This window comes from Scomber scombrus, chromosome 15 (genome assembly GCF_963691925.1).
Source record: "Scomber scombrus chromosome 15, fScoSco1.1, whole genome shotgun sequence".
In the NCBI taxonomy this organism is placed as follows: domain Eukaryota; kingdom Metazoa; phylum Chordata; class Actinopteri; order Scombriformes; family Scombridae; genus Scomber; species Scomber scombrus.
In genome coordinates this window covers 26,399,695-26,416,738 of record NC_084984.1, presented here as the reverse complement: position 1 = coordinate 26,416,738, position 17,044 = coordinate 26,399,695, and the positions used below count along the sequence as shown (strand labels likewise).

Here is a 17,044-nt window from a genome sequence, read left to right as displayed (position 1 = left end):
TGTAACATTTCAGTAAAAGTTCAATCAAATCAACCAGGAACTCCCTGCTGTGTTTTTATCTTGTCTTGTCCCGTCAGTCCTTTTTTTTTGCATGGTGTCATTTTGTGGTAAAATGATTCCAAATATGAGGTATTAAAAATGTGGTGCGATAAGACGTGAAAGCTTCACACCTGCTGGAAAGCTGAGATAGTGAAAGTCTGAGGACGAAAAAACTTGAGAGGAAGTGAGATAAAAGCAAGTTTCACAGTTGTTAAACTCACTCATCATTCATAGGAGTGTTCATAGTCCAGAGTAATACATCTTAACCTTTTCTACCCCTAGAAAAGGTTCCACTTCTACGCCTAGGTGGGAGTAAAAATGCCTTCTATCACCCAAATTCAAATGTTTCTTGTGAGAAAGGCAGGTCTTGAGGCCAGTTACAATCTAAGTAGTCTCACAATATCCATCGAGATGTTGAGATTCCTGGTTCGTAGAGGTCGAAACAATTGGTGTGTTTCAGCATCTGTAGTCCAATGAACATTATATATATAGAGATGAATGGATGCTAATTTTGTTAACACAAAATGTCTCAGGACAAACTTTACTGTTTAGCACTACTAGTAAAGGCCCTATGAATAACTAAATCATCAGCATGTTGTTGCAATTACCACGGCAACCTCTAGAGGACACTGAGTCATGAGTCTCGTGTTGTTAATATCTTCCAATCCACCTTTTTGCCGACCATCGGGACTGCACAACGTCAACCCGAAATGACTATTGAAATAATAATAACTTCATTCGTATAGCACCTTCTCATACAAAGAAATGAGTACTTTAATGTAGCTCAAACAATTTTAATGCAGCCCAAAGTGCTTTCTACATGGAACGCCACATAGAAAGCATGATGGAAGTGTGACATTTATGTGGGTTTAATGTATTAATTTGAGTAACAGTACAGTCTCTTCATCGCCTTACACAGATGTGACATTTTCAGAAATGCATTAAAATAGATGGAAAGCCACAAACTGACACCTTCTTCTGATCATACGATATACGTACGTTATGCAAGTCATGAAAGACAGCTAGCGATTGGTCAGTATGAAAATGAGGCAGTCCTACAGCTAAATCATTCCCAAACACTTCCTGATTGAGGTTATTTCCTGTTTGTGACTTACTATAGCCTTACTTCACCACTGTCTTCCTTAAACTGACATTTGCAAGGCTCAATTTTGGTCTTGCTAGTTTTCTGCTACCTGGTGCATGATGTTGTATGATGAGTGATGTACACTTAGACTAGATTTACCCTCAATACTGTGCAGCCTGAGTCTGTTATTTAAGAATTTGGGTGTGTTATGTTGAGGTGAACTTCAACAGGTTTGTTTTAGAGGAAAAGGTAGTGTGTCAGCAACACTCTGGTGTGTATTGAGGTTAAAATAAATAGTTGTGTTGCCGAGGTACATTGGTGCCGATAATGGTCCCATGGTTCGACATGTGACCCGCATTTCCTGCTTTCACAGTAATCACATCGGGTCTCCGGACACAGAGAACGACACGTCGCACACCAGAAAAACACCTGGAATTACTAGAATTACTAACAGAGCTTTTACTGGAAATTGCACACACACACACACACACACACACACACACACACACACACACACACACACACACACACACACACACACACACACACACACACACACACACACGGTATGTAACTTTCTGTGCAAAACCCACAGCGCACACAGCTTTCACGGTAAATTACTGTAAACACAGACACATGCTGTCATGAGCAGCTTTAAAACTACAGAAACACACAGAGCTTTCACTACAAATTAGAAAACACACACACACACACACACACACACACACACACACACACACACACACACACACACACACACACACACACACACACACACACACACACACACACACACACACTCCATACCTCACCAAGAGAATAAGAAATGTCTGTGGACCATTAAAGCAACAGTACAGTTTTCCTTAGAGTCAGATGAAAGGATTCCATTCACCAGACAATGCAGACTCATCTGTAAAAGCAACAATGTGTTCATCCGTTTCTCAACACATTATATGTTCTCTTTCATTGAGTTTACGTAAATGAGGTCATAACTAATTTGAATTCATTGAGTAATTCCCATCAACTAAGGATTTAATATGCAGTTTTTACAAGTCAAATGTTAATAGTTGTATTCCTCTTTTTCTTCATCGTATCCATCTGATGACCCTGCTTAGTTTCAATCTACAGTTCTTCAATCTACTTTATTTAATCATTTTATTATTTCATTTAGTAAGGTTTTCACCCTAACCAATCGACTACATCAGCGATTTCTCTTTTTTTTAACTCAGCAGATCCTCACTTCCCTTTACAAAGCAATCTTTATTGAACTACATGGCATTCAATGCAGTAAACCATCAAATATTACTCAGACTAAACTATTTTCAGTTTAAAAATTGTTCTCTCCAAACATCAAACATCCCTCCTTTTTACAATTTAAACATTTACACTGATATGTTCTTCTTCTACATCAAAATTATAAACACTATCATCTTTATAATTAATCTTTTTTTGCCTTTTGAATTCCGTTTAACTAGCCTGTATACATCTACATTTTTCCTCATTACTTTTTTGCTAATTGCTTTACTCTTGTACTGACAGTTAACTCTTAAAAATAGATATGCTTCAGAAGAATATCATTCATATATATATATATATATATATATATATATATATATAGCTTTTATCCTCACTGTTGGAAAGGAGGAAACCTGCTAAAAAACAGTTTTTCAACTGAGTCAGGTCCACAGCTGGTAGTGTTCATTGCTCCACTGTGTTTTTTTTCTGCTAAAAATAATCTTTAAAAAAATGATGACTTCCTTCCCCGTCCTGTGCCACAAGTCCATCGGTGGTTTGGTGTTTTGAATATGTTACATAGTTTAATTTTTGAAAGAAAGTAAGTGAAATGACCCAAAGCAGCTGGTCACTATTTAACAAACAGTGCATTTGTTGGGGACTATTTTCAGTGGGGAACTAATACACATTTGATGCTCTGGTGGGTATTTCCAGCAGCAGGATGGAATATGTGGGATTGAGTGAAAATAAACCACAGTGTGTGTTTATGGTAATGAAAGAACATGTCACCCAGTGTAACAGAGTGGCTCACAGATGTGTTTTTAACAGTTTTTAGGCAACACCTGAGCCTGCAGCACAGAGGAACCTGATATATCACACACACAATAGGTAGATACAAACACAATAGATGGGATTTGTTGACTAGACATATACTTTAAATAATGTTGGAGAGAAAATATACAAAAGCAAAACAAAAGTGATGTTATGTTCTACCCAATTCTAATTTTGTGGATTCTATTCAACCCACAGCGGCTGTTTTTTTTCTCTGCTTGTATGCTTTTGTCCAACTTTCATCCAGTAAAGTCAATTCCCAGCTTCAGGTCAGTCAGGTCACACTGTAAGCACACGCACACGCACACGCACACACACACACACACACACACACACACACACACACACACACACACACACACACACACACACACACACACACACACACACACACACACACACACTTTTAAGATGTTAGAGATTTTACTCGCTAACCCACCGCAGCACAGATTTACAGGAATAAATATCCATTTTAGAGGAATTTAAAACTAGAGGGCAGAGCAGGGTGGGTAACGTGTGTGCGTGTGTGTGTTTATATGTGTGTGTGTGTAGTACAGGGGTTTTTAACGGCAGCTGGCTGAAATGAGCCCTGAAATTGAGTGCAGAGAGAGAGAAACAGTATGAGTGTGAAGCAGAGTGAAGCTGAAGCGAGTGAATGGGCTCAGCACTCTTCTTCTGCATAAATAGAGGTTAAAAAGGAGAGGGGGGTGAGGGAGAGAGGGGTATGGAGAATATATTAAGGCAAAATGATAAGGAGAGACAGATTTAGTCTCTTAATGTTTTATACTACTACTTAATACTATACAGACAGTATAACATGTATTGTTATGTTTAAGTTCTTTGTTTGAGCAAAGTTTAAGCCAGACTTTATTTTTCATTTGGACAGTCTGATGACATCATGAGACTATATGTCCTAATGGTACCTGCTGTCATTAGCAGTGGCACACATCAACAGCCATTTAATACTGTTAAATGCTGGGCTTTATGGCAGCAACCTCCAAGTTAGCAGCAACCTCCAAGTTAGCAGCAGCAGCAGCAGCAGTAGGAGTTAGGGTCAGCTCTATGTTCCCACATTACTTAGACTTTTACTTTCTTTTCAAAATTAGGCCCTATGTTCCCACAGGGTTAGGGTTATATTTTACAACTGCATCCATAACATTCACCCTCCAAAATGTTCCCCACACTCGTCCGGGTCTACGGCACGTGACTCTTTATGGCCCAAGTGGGAAACAAACCCCAGTCTCCAGCATGATAGTCGGGCATCAGCAGATTGGATAGAACTTCAACATTTAAATGTTTTAAATTTGTGAAATTTGAAAATTCGGCTCCATAAGTCCCTGGCTCAAAGCCTGTGGGCCGTGCCGTATCAGATGGATTAGTCAACCCAATGAGGAGGAAAGCCTGATCTACCTGATGACACTTTAACCAAACCTGTTAGATTTTAGTCAAATATTGACTAAATTCTTATGATATTAAGTCAGCTAAAAAAAAATAGACTAAAATAATTAAGATGAGTTAAATAGGCTAGTATAGCATATTTAACTCATCTACTATAATATAATAGTCAAAAGACTATGACTAAAATCTAAATTTGCTGCCAATATTAACACAGCAGGAGATGATTTTTTAGCTGATCTGTTCATATTCCCGCCTTAGCAGGAATGTAAGAAACTCTTACTGTGCCTAAAAGAAACAAATGGATGGAAATTTACAATTCCGGTCAACACCAAAATCAAATACGAACTGCCCAGGTAGATGTTTACCTAAAGTTTTCAGAGAAGTCGCTCCGGAGTAGACTGTGAACAAAACAAGCGTCAGTCAGTGAACACAACAGGTAACAGCTTCAGGTGATTTCACAGGAGTCTTGTCGAGTTCACCGTTTTCCTCCCGAGACTTTAGATGTACTTTTTTTTTTTTTGTTCCTGTGCAGACAAACACTGTGTCTGATGTGTGATGTGAGAGAAATTACAATCAGGCCGTCATCCACTCTGTCTCTCACCTGCTGCAGCTCTGTCTGTCTTTGCTACATCACCACTTAAACACTTTGCTGTTTGGTGTGAAATGTTTTTATTTTAATACAGAAGCTGAAAACCTGCTTTAAATAAAATGTTGAAAAAAGTCAAATTTAAAAGCATGTAGGAGTATATATGTTTCTTAACTTGAGCTTATACGAAACTGAGGAAAAAAAGGAATATTGCAACATATAGTCTAAACTGACTTTATCCGCTTATGTAAACATAATATAACATGAAACACACTGACACGGACTAATTAACTAGTTCATTTATAAAACAATGAATGTTAAAGGTGTAATGGGTAGAATTTTAAAGGTGCAATGTATAAAATTTAAAAAAAGAAAAAACAAATACACTGAGACCAATGAACGCAACAAAAAGGATAAGAATGTTTTTTTTAATTAAATAAGTAAAATAAGAAAAAATAAATAAAATTAAGAGAGAGTAAAGAAACAATTTATTAAGTTAGAGTAAAAAAAACTAGGTTAAAATTAGATTAGAAAGACAAAAGAAACAGATGAATAACATTAGTAAGAAGATAAAACTAATGATAAAATACCAAAATAAAGCACATATTGTTTAAATATAAAAGAGATAAATAGAGTAAAACACTATCAGCAATTCTTAAAAGTGCAGTGTGTAGAATTTTAAAGGTGCAGTGTGTAGTGGAATGGACTTGGAAATAAAACATTTTCTTTTTTTTTTTAAAGGAAAGAAAGGAAAACAACACAAGTTTTTTTTTCTGGGCTGTAGGAACCTCAGGAGCTGGAACCAAACTCCCCTAAAAGATCATTCAGGCAGCAGAAACAATATAAATGCAGAGCAGCTTGCAGCAAATGGACACAGTGATGGAAAAAAAAACATGGAGACTGTGTGTGTGTGTGCGTGCAGGTATCATCTGTCGCCGGGCAGACCGCGGTGTAATTTTCAGCACTTATTCAGATTGTTTTCCAGCTCTTCTTCTGTGGTGTCCGACTCTATTATTTAGCCTACCCGTCTATTTTCGGCAGACGGTGCCGCTTTACTGCTCAGCGCCGGCTCTGCTTTTTTTTGGCCGGGTCAGCGAGCAGGAACGAATCCGCCCTTCACACCTCGCCGCGATGAGGTGTGTTAACACTGCTCTCCTTCCATCTACTCCTCTTTTTCTCGCCTGTGTCTCATCCTTCTCTTCTTTCCCTTCATCTTTCTGTCTTTTATTCCCTTTCCCTTCTTCATATCTTTTTTCCCTTCATCCTTTCCCTCTTCTTTTCCCCTACTTTACATTCTCTTTCCTCTGTCATCCCTTCCTTTTCTCCCTGTCTCATCACTTTTCAAACTGTCTCTCCTTCATCTTCTTCTTTTCAAAATGACTCTGTCTCCTTCCTTTCCTCCATTCTGCCTTTCTCCTTTTCTCCTCCCATCTTCTACTCAGTGTTCTTTTCTTCAATTCATACTCATATATATTTGACCTATTTTTCATATTTCCTTTTTTCTCTCTCCTTTTTTCATCCTTGACTTTCTTCATGTTTCTTATTTTCCTTCCTCCATCCCCTCCTCTTTATCTTTATTTTAATCATCCATATTCCCATCTTTCTCCGTAACTCTCTTTGTCTTCTACCTCTCTTCCTCACCTCCTCCACTTGTTCTTCTTTTTTCTTTTTCCTTCTCTTTCTTCCTCAATCGTCTTTCTCTTCATCTTCTTCCACTTTCTTCTCCTCCTTCTCCTCTGTTTCTTCCTCTTCCTCTTTGTGCCGGTCATCTTTTTATTTTTCTTTCTTCCCCCTTTTACCATTTTACCCTCCATATTTTTCTTTTTCTACCTCATCTCCTCCACTTTTTCTTCTTTTTTCCCTCTCCCCCCTTTTCATCCTCAATTTCCTTTCTCCATCTCATCCTCTTTCTCCTGTTTTTGTTGTTTCTGTGCCTTCATCCCCTCCTTTTTCTTCATTTCCTTTATCCCCTTCGTCTCCTTCTTTCCTCCGCTTTTTCTTCCTCCATCTTCTCCCCCTTTCCCTTCCTTCACCTCCACCAGTTTTCTCCTTTTCGCCACTGTCCTCCACTCGATCTCTCTCTTTCCATCACATCATAAAGTGTTAAATGTGTGTCATGTGTTCAGTGAAGCTTTATTGACATGCACAGACTGACAAAAAGCATTTAAAGACTTTATGGAGAGTCGTGACCTTTGACCCCGGGGATAAATTGGGTTTCTCTCACTTTATGATGGAGGAGAGAAGTGCGTTTAACATTAGTTTAAGTTATTAGTTTTCATTCAGGTGTCTGGGGTGTTTTGTTAAAAGATGAGATCTTAAAAATACCTTTAACACACAAACATATACACATACACACATACACACATACAGTGAATACAAGAGCTGATTTGGTATTTCTTTATATTTAATGTTGATGCAGTGATGTGAATACAACATCACGCATCCCAACTAATGTGTGTGTGCGTTCTTGTGTGTGTGTGTGTGTGTGTGTGTGTGTTTGTTACATTGATTATTGCAGGGTTCTGCCTTGGGGTTTGTTCTCTAGAGCTGTATAATTGCTGGCCAAAGCTACAATAACACTGTTGATCACACACACTGCCAGCCAACTCGAGACCTTTCTCAGTCTACGGTCGTGTCTGTACTTTTGTTCTTGTTGACTTCTCAAACATCATTAGTCACAGTTAAGTGGCTTCTCAATACAAAGACTAACTCATGAAAAGCATAGTCCAGACGACTAAAATGAAAGATCTGGGGGACCAAAAAGCTTATAAGTGGACCTTGAGTAAAAGCTTTAATGTTGTTTGTAATGTTCTGATGTATACATTGAAAGTTTCAGAAAGATTCCAAATACTGAAGGTGATTGACAACGATAGTCAACAACATATCAAAAACAGAGATCATCATTTTTCATTATAATTTCATTTTGTGTTTTAATTACCTGAAGATGTTTGACACATTCAGAAAAAACATATTCATCCCTATCAAAACACTACTCAGACCAGGAACTGGTACATGTTTTTATTTCTTAATGTGCAGTCAAGTAATATGACAAAGGATTTGTGGATGTGCTAGTGATGTATAGTAATCCCATCTTTAATTTACATTAACATGTGATATACCTTGAAATAACCTAGGTGGAAAAAATTTGCCGAGTTTTGCCATTGTCTATAGAAACAAAACTCACCTGCCCACACTTATTTGTGTCATATCAAGCTTCCTGTCAACAATCTACAGATGAGTTCTTCTTCTGCCAAGGAAAAATAAGTAGAACCCACTGGGAGTCTCTCAAGGGACATCTACACCGTGCAAGACCTGAGTCATGTGATAGATTGGGTGTAGCTGAGCTAGCACTGCTGCTAGCGAGCTGCTCTGATTATACAGTATAAAGCTTCTGTCACACCAGCATTTAAAAAGGGTTAAAATTTGACAACAAGTCATTCATTCACAGTAGAACCTTCGGTGAACTTTGACACATGAATTCCCACAATTGACAGTAGCAGTCTGTCTCGAGGGGACAGATGGAAGCTGTTATAGCTTGTTAGCCGTGTTGCCCCATTAACTTTGATTCAACTGTGCTCTGTTGGACTATAAACTGTTCCACACAGAGGACTTACAAACTTACAAACACGTCTTTTTGAACTTTGTGAAGCAAGCTAACAACAAAGCTAACTGACAGCTTGATAGCAAGTAAGCAAGTTAGCTCGGAAAGCTTTTTTTCTCCTGTCAATAACTCTTTATTGAATCCTAAGAACAAAATGGCAGGAGAAAGTATACAGCCCGGTACAGAGAAAATAGAAAGAAGCTCAGAGAGATGAACTGTGTCTCAAATCACATACTTCTAGATGCGCACTTACCTGAAATGACAAGCTAGCGTTGACAAGCTAACGTTATCGTTCGTGGTACCAAATGATTACAGGCTGCTAAGTTAACCCAATAATCCTACTGATGGCTCATATACAGTATAATGGTGCTTAGTGCAACAAACACATATGTATAATGCAGTGATGTCGACCATTGTTACAAGGTCCATTTCCTGTTAGAAAAGTGGTCCCTCCCCTTCTGCTACGTAGCTATGATGGCGACCGTTGAGGATGAGAAGTATCCATTGTTCCACACTCAACTTTTTGACTGTTATGAATGCACCATCCAGGTTTTCCATACTTCTCAGTGTGAACGCCCTAAGTACAGAAGTACAACATTTGAGACACAACACTATTTTGACTGACTAGCATGTTCCTGGCTGGCTAGTGTGTTAGCAGTTAGCTTTCCCTAGCTATAGACATTTAACAACTAGCCTTACATGTAGCTCCTACATCACCAACTCTAAAGAACCACATATTTCCTGAGGACTTACACAGTTTCCATCTGTCTTGCACTCTGTACCAGTCCCTTGCGAGTCTCCTAAAACGATACTGATGTATGAGTTTGTTTACATGTCAGACAGCCCTGCCTACCTCATTTGCATATAGATGTATTACCCTGGTGTAAATAAAAAAAAGCCTGTGATCAGATGTCATTATCCGAATGAACCTGATCACATGTTAGTGTGGGTTCAAAGATTCAGGATATTAAGCCCTCATGTGTCTCTCATTTATGTCTTATAACTTCTCACATTCTGCCTCGGGATGCTGAATCCATCAACTGTTACATGAGTCTATCTAGTTATTGTGAAAGCCCAAATATCAACATCTGGAAGGAACAAAGTCTGTGCCTGAACTAATCCACCAAGGCTGAGCTGTCAGTTATTATAAGATCAAAGTATTCTGAGCTGTATGTTGGAGCAGGCAGCAGTCTTTACTTTCAGATGACTGCTATCTGTTGCTTGATAACTGAACGTCAGATACTCTGCCGCTTTTTCTTCTTGCCTGTGATCTTCTTTACCACTCTTCTTCCTCCTTTTCTTCCTTCTTGTCTCTTCCACGTCTTTTATGTTCCTTATCTCATCTCATCTGTCACTTGCTCCTTTCGATTTTTTTTTCTCCTTTGCTCCGTCTCCTCCTCCCCTCCTCCCTGCACCTCCCCTCTACTTCCCTCCTGTCGTCCTCCCTCATTCTCCCTGCTTCTCCCCACACCCCACCCCACCCCGCCTGCCCCCTTTCCCTCCTTCCCTCCCTCTACCCTTGGATGAACGGTTAACAGAGGCCACGCCCACACAGTATAGATCCTCCCACACACCTCCTCCTCCTGCTCCTTCTGGCACCCCTATGACTTACTCCTCCTCCTCTGATCCCCCACCAGTGTCCCCAAGCCCAGGCGTTGCCCTCCCCTCTGCCCCCCGCGACCTGGTCCCTGTCCTAGTGTCCAGCCGCTTTGTCCGAGTCAGCTGGCGCCCCCCAGAGGAGACCGGAGGATCTGTGCAGACCTATGGCGTTTATTATTCCCAGGATGGAGTCGAACGGTAAGCCAGACCTTTTTTGTTCTTTTTTTATGTCTCAGATAGTGGTTTCCTACCTGCAGATCAAGACAACCCACAAACCTCCTTTTCTTTTTTTTCAATCTTGGCTTTTTCTTTAATTACTGGATAGTTTTACTTGTTTGGGCATTTAAAATACTTTGAATGAAATAATCTGAGAAGGAATAAACTTTAACTTTAACTGCCCACTATGGTTGGTTTTCCCCCTTGGTGTGACTTGTTTGGGCTGATGTGAGCCTAAACTCTGAGGATGTGGTATGGGTCTGGTGCCAAACATGCTCTGGAGGTGGTTTGTTGGCTTTGGGAACATGATCCAACCTCAACCACTAGACATACTCTGAGATAAAAGGCCTGGGATACGGGGATGTGGATGAGCGGAATCAACATTTGCAGGCAACTAACCTGAGAGTGAATCCATTTCGAACCTGGACTAGCGTATCAAAGTACATTGCATTCTCGTAATTTGGCCAAAAGACCTTCTTCAGACCCTAGACACAATGAGCAGAGTAAACCTTCTCAAGTCACCTTTTAGTGACACATTTTAGTTTGTTTGAATTTTTTTTTTTTTGTGAAAAGGACTCAAACCAAATCCCAACAAATGTACAACTCATATACTGATTAGGACTGAACTGTAGGTTTTAAAATGGCCCAAGCTTTGTTTGAAACGGTAACAAGCCTCAAAGGTTGGGAACTACTGCTTTAAGATTATAAGAACCATGGTGAGAAGTTAGATGGACTGTTGGCCCTAGATTCTAAATATATGGTACATGGTTTTGATTTCTAAGCTTCATTTGACTTTTGAAGAAGACGATAGTTATAGGAGAATAACATACTACTACTAGGTGTGACTTCTAAAGCCATATACTAACTGCTATGTTTGTACATCAGTCTGTGGTGTTGATCTTTCAGGGACATGAACTCATAATGATGAATTCTAAAAGTACTGACAGCTACAGTACATGTTGCTAGCCACCTACAGTATTGGCTTCTCAAGGGACATAGGAACCATGGTGTTGAGTTACTGTGAATGTTTCATGAGAAAAATTACATGTAGTACAAAATCAATAGGAATACAGTCTGTACACACAGTCCCTAAAGTGTAAAGAGACATGAGTACAAACATGGAGGTCTGGACCAAAATAATCTGAACATGATCAGACAAATGGCACCTTGAGGACATTGCTAGCCTCTTACTTTGTAAAGGCCACAATGTGCTTTCAATGAAATGCTAGTGAGATGGTCTTACAGCGTCCGAAACCCCCTTTCTAGCACCTGAATGGGCTGCGGCTGCTTGGAGAGAGATTGGGGTAGGCAGTTTGATACAGCCAGGGGGAGGCTATAACAGCAGGCTATTTACTCCACCTTCAAGTGAACATTCAGCACAGGTATAAATAATCTTTTCTTATGTGGCACAAACTACTTTGTTTGAATCATAATGAGACTTCTATGAGCTGCTGACTCCTATAAAAGAAATGTTAAATAGATGAAAGATTCACCTTTGCTTTCAAGTTAGATAATCTGTCCCATTGTGTCTCCTTGATGGTGTAACCCTCCTTCTCTTGGAGATTCACTACATCCCCTAATGTTCCACCTCCTACAGTGCAAGTGCCCCAGCAAAACCAGCTACTAGTTACTATTGTAGACCTCTCACTGGCCTTCCACCTGTTAACACGACCAACTATTCATTTGAAGAAAAAAACAAAGCCAGAGGTAGTACTGCCACCAATTCAGCCATTGGGTCTCTTTGGTGGTCGACAAGAATTTCACGACTGTGTCACCCATGAGTCCCCAGCGTTAACACACACGTGGACACATGGTTCTGACTAACAAATAGACATGTGAGAGTCATAATTGAGCTCTAAAGGTACATACAGTCAACATATAAGACCCATCGTTTTCCACTACGTTAAGGGGTCAATTTCGTTTTGCAAGTCTGAATTAGTCCCTGATAAAGTTATATTACTGTTGTGATTGAGAGCATGGAAATAGTGGTTTGACAGAAAAAAAAATGTTCCAGAAAAAACCTCGTAAATGGACCTTGAGTTAAGATTATTGAATCAAACTACATTATTGCAGAGGGGGAAAGCACAACAAATCAAATCAAGCACATGTAAATCAATGGGAGCCTGAAAAAGGAGGAAAAATCAGAAATGTATAAAGTGTGGTTTGCGAAATCGTTCGCCTCGATTTAGATAAATTGGCTAAAACTTGCAAACAAAGCGGTATGGTTTTATAAGTCACAATATATCAGATTTGATTTCTTAAGGTTCACAGGACCTGTAGTAATATCCTGTAAAAGGTAGATGTGGGTCCATGTTGTGGATTCACGGATCCTGCTTTTCAACTGTAATATGACAGGGAGGATCCATGTTGGTGGCTTTTAAACAAATAAAGGACTGATGGTGTAGAGTTTTTTAGTAACACTATGTCATAAAATACTCGTTTCCTTTGATCACAGCTGTGCTACACACACCAGCTCTCCACATTTAGTAGAAAAAGCTGTGGGTGACATATTGGCGAGTCCCCCGCTGATGTTAAATGGTAACCTTTGACAGTCGGTGCACAAGCTTGAAGGCTTTCACATCCCGGCTTTTAAGCTTTGTTACCTCAGGGAGTAACCGGCCTGCAGCGCTTCAGGCCTCTGAATGGTACGCTAAACAAAAGAGCCACCGAGGCTTCCTCATGAAACGGGTTGACAGAGAGATTGTGTTCGTCGGCAGTGACTTCCAGAAAAAAACAGAGGCAGAGGTTCTGTGAGTTCTAATGACTTGGTAAAAAAAACACAGAGATGGGTTTTGTTAGCAATAATAACTTGTGGGAAATGAAAGGGGAGGGAAGAGAGACGGAGAGAGAAAAAACAATGAAAGATTACAGCAGAAAGAGAGATGGCTAGAGGGGGAGAGAGAGGATGAAATGTTTTGTCACTTCTAATGACTTCCAGGAAACATATAGAGAGCCAAATAGAGAAATGGGAAAAGAGATCAAGAGAGAAAAATGGAAAAAGAAGAAAAGTAGCGAGAATTAAATTGATAAAAAAAGATGAGTCTTTCTTGAAGGACAGGCTTAAAGGACATATCTAGCTAGTGAGGTTGGCTACGGTTCACATTTGAGCTGATACCAGTACTGGTACCCAATGGAACCAGTACTTTATTTGCTACCTTACTGTGTGTCAGTTAGAGATGAAAATTCCATATCACCATTGTAGTGACTAAAATGATCATGGTTATCAATGTTATCATAGTAATATTAAAATGTTCACCAAGTTTTATATTGGAAACCAAAAATAAAATTAGCAGCCGGTGTTTGCATTAACATTCAAATAACAGCCAACACCTTTGTAAATATATGAAAACCATATCAAATGTGCATTAACATGAAAGATGGCACCATATGTTCATGAGAGGTAACTGGTGTGCAGGTCCCTTGTTGCTGCCCATCATGTCAGTAGGAATAAAAGGTAGTAAGTAAGTAACATGTTGTATATATACAACAAAACAAAAGGTTGAATGCTAATTTAACATGCCAGAAGTACATTCCCCTGATAAATTGTACAAAAGAGACACACATGTAACACTATCTAGGATGGGTGCTAGATCAAAAAAAACTGGTAGAGTAGAGAAGAGAGACCCACACACCAAAAATAGCTCCTGTTTGACAGCATTTTATTTGCAATACTACAAATAAAGTATATTCCCCAACACTCATTTCAGTACTGTGGGTGGCACCACTTGGCCAGACATGCCAATACACTTTATGTCATTCTTGCAAGTCATTGTTCAGTTGAGCCCTATGTGTCCTGTTATCATAGACATAGAGAGAAATAGGCAACAGCACTTATCAGACTAAGAAAACAGTCTGCTTTGACTGACTTCTGTCTCTTTATGCTTCCCTGTGGAGGGGTCAGCTGTTGTGTGTGGCCCCTCTTCTACCCCTATTTCTGCAAATCTCTGAGCATGGAAGAAGGCAACCCCTGGTGCATTTACTGGAATGAACAACAAGCTGTTCATGAGGAGATGTTCACTCTATTTCTACAGTCTATGAGAATATGGGCTCATGGCACTCAGTCCTCTTTCACTCATCTGTTGACACTGGGAGCGAGGAAACAGCGATGAGCACTTTGCACAGATTCTCTCCTGTGACGCCCTGACTATGAATTCATGGAATTCCTTGAGGAGTATGGGAGTGATTGCACCCTCAATAGTGAGAGTGAGCGTCTGTGGCTGCTGTAGAAATAATTCAGTTGTCATTCAGCCTGTGATCAATTGGCCTCATGCAAGACACACTCGTACTTACACATTGTTCTTGAATGGCCTACTTGGCATAAATAAAATTAAATAAAACTTTGACTTCTGCCACATGCTGCAACAGGCATCAAGTCAGTATCCAGAGGCACATCAGCTTAAACACCTGACATTGCCACAGGTATCCTCTCTTCGGTCAATGTTAATTGTTGATTGATCCTCTCGGCCCCCTCCTGTTGCAATCATGGAGTTTTTGGCATCCAATTTCATGTCAAACCATTTCTTTTTTATTTCTGTGATGGTGCATACAATGGCTGAGAAAGCGTTCACAGCATGGGTCATTATTTGTCATTCTCTGGCTATCTTGGGACCTTTATTTCCACCACTTATTCTACCAATATGTGTTTCTGTTGTTCTGTTTCTGAGGGCAGGACCTCAATCTCAGAGCTCGTATAGTTCTTTGATGCCATTTTCACGAATGGAGCTTCTCTACAACTTGCTGGACACCTGACCTTACATGGTATTTTGAGGGGGTCAATTACGATTATTTACTATTATCTGGAACGCGCGTTTATTTAGAACAGGCGGGATTCATCATGTTGGCATGAATGGCTCACTTGTACAGGTCCACTTTATGAAAAAAGTACGAGAAATTTAAGATGACAAGAAAATGTTCTTGAATGTTGTCGGCCAGGGAACTGTAAAATCTCTGCTTTCTGATTGTCTTCTTAACTTGGCTGAGTGAAGAAGACCATCACCCCCTCTAACCTGTGGAAAACTGTCCAATTCCCCCTCCCGGCATCTTGGGTTCACACCATCGCCTCATAGACCTCATGGCTCTTAGTGCAACGTCCACCACAGTATTGTGCAGCTGTGGCTTCTCTCTAAAAAACAGGCCTGCAGGTACTCTATTTACATACCTGCAGGTATTTTTCCATTTTAAAATATTTCAAAATTGATTTCCTACCAATCCTCTAATGTAGGTGACACTGGATTCAGACACTGAAAAAACACTTTATTTTTTTTTTTACTTGCTGCCAAAAGGGCCTCCAGCTGTTTTATATTCCTCCTCTTTTTCAAAAACAAAGTGTGACCCACATAAGAAGTCTCTAAATTCAAAGGTATTCGAGTCTTGAAAACATTACTTAATGTTCTGTGAATACTGTTCCAATATAAACTCAGAGTGAGAGTTTCAAAAGTGGGAAAAAAACAAAACTTCAGTTTTTACTTTTTATAATTGTCAAATGTTGAAGTTGTATTCTGGTGATACATCGTCTGCCATTATACAGCTTCTAACATTGGGGGTTGTATCTCTAAAGAGAAACAGGCTTGGCAGGAAGATGTGAAACAGAAAGTTGAGAGGTGCTGTCTATAGCTTACTAACCAGCAGAGAGAAAATAAGAAAAAAAAAACAGAAAGATGAGATGGAAGAAAGAGAGACTGCGGCTTATTCGTTTTCAAGCTGACTAAATGACCTCAGACTGTGGCCTTTGAAGGGCAAACACAGTTCACACTGCGCGCCAGAAACAGACCTGCTGGTTAACTCGACGTCCAGCTCGGCCTCTCTGCTTTTTTACTCAGCGGCTCAGAGAAAAACCCCCTGAGAGCTCCACTCACCTTTTGTATTTTCTTTAACCTTTTGTGTCTCGCGGCTGCTGCTGATAATGACGTTTGATTCATCGCTCCGTTTGTCCGTCTGTCACTTGCAGGCTTCTACCCGAACAACAAATAGGTCAACATAAGCTTAGCTGCAGAGGATGGATCCTGTTGATCCTGCTAAACTCTTCACAAATTTTCAAGTCTTATTTACATGTTGTTTGTTGAACAACGGTTTTAATGACATTTTTAGAGGAGGATTAATGGATCGCAAAAATTGGAGGTGGTTTAAGGGGTTGTCATGAACTTGAACTTGCATTTCCCCTCTTTTGGTAGATGCTAGTCATGTCCCAACACATCCCACTGCAGTCTGTCCACACACAAGAACAATCTGACATCAATGCCAAAGTAATGGAATTAGCACGATTGGTATCTGTAATGTAGTTCCTCATGTAGTAACAGAATTTCAAATTGTAATCTCTTAAATATTGATATGATCTATTGTGTAGGACTGGATGTCATTATCCCTTAGTTTCAACCTTAAGGCATGCTGCCAGAACTCTGTGGGATGGCCAAGTGAGTGATGGCCTCCAGAGGGTTCAGCAATGAATCCCAGCATCCCC

At 39.8% G+C, this 17,044-nt stretch overlaps 1 protein-coding gene across 1 annotated transcript in view; it reads left to right on the top strand.

Moving 5' to 3' along the window:
- Window positions 1-17,044, top strand: part of dcc (DCC netrin 1 receptor) — a 185,162-nt gene that overhangs the window by 57,865 nt on the left and 110,253 nt on the right. The window contains exon 8 of the mRNA XM_062434208.1: window positions 10,410-10,569. Within this exon, the coding sequence (XP_062290192.1) occupies window positions 10,410-10,569 (160 nt within the window). The remainder of the gene's footprint in view (window positions 1-10,409; window positions 10,570-17,044) is intronic.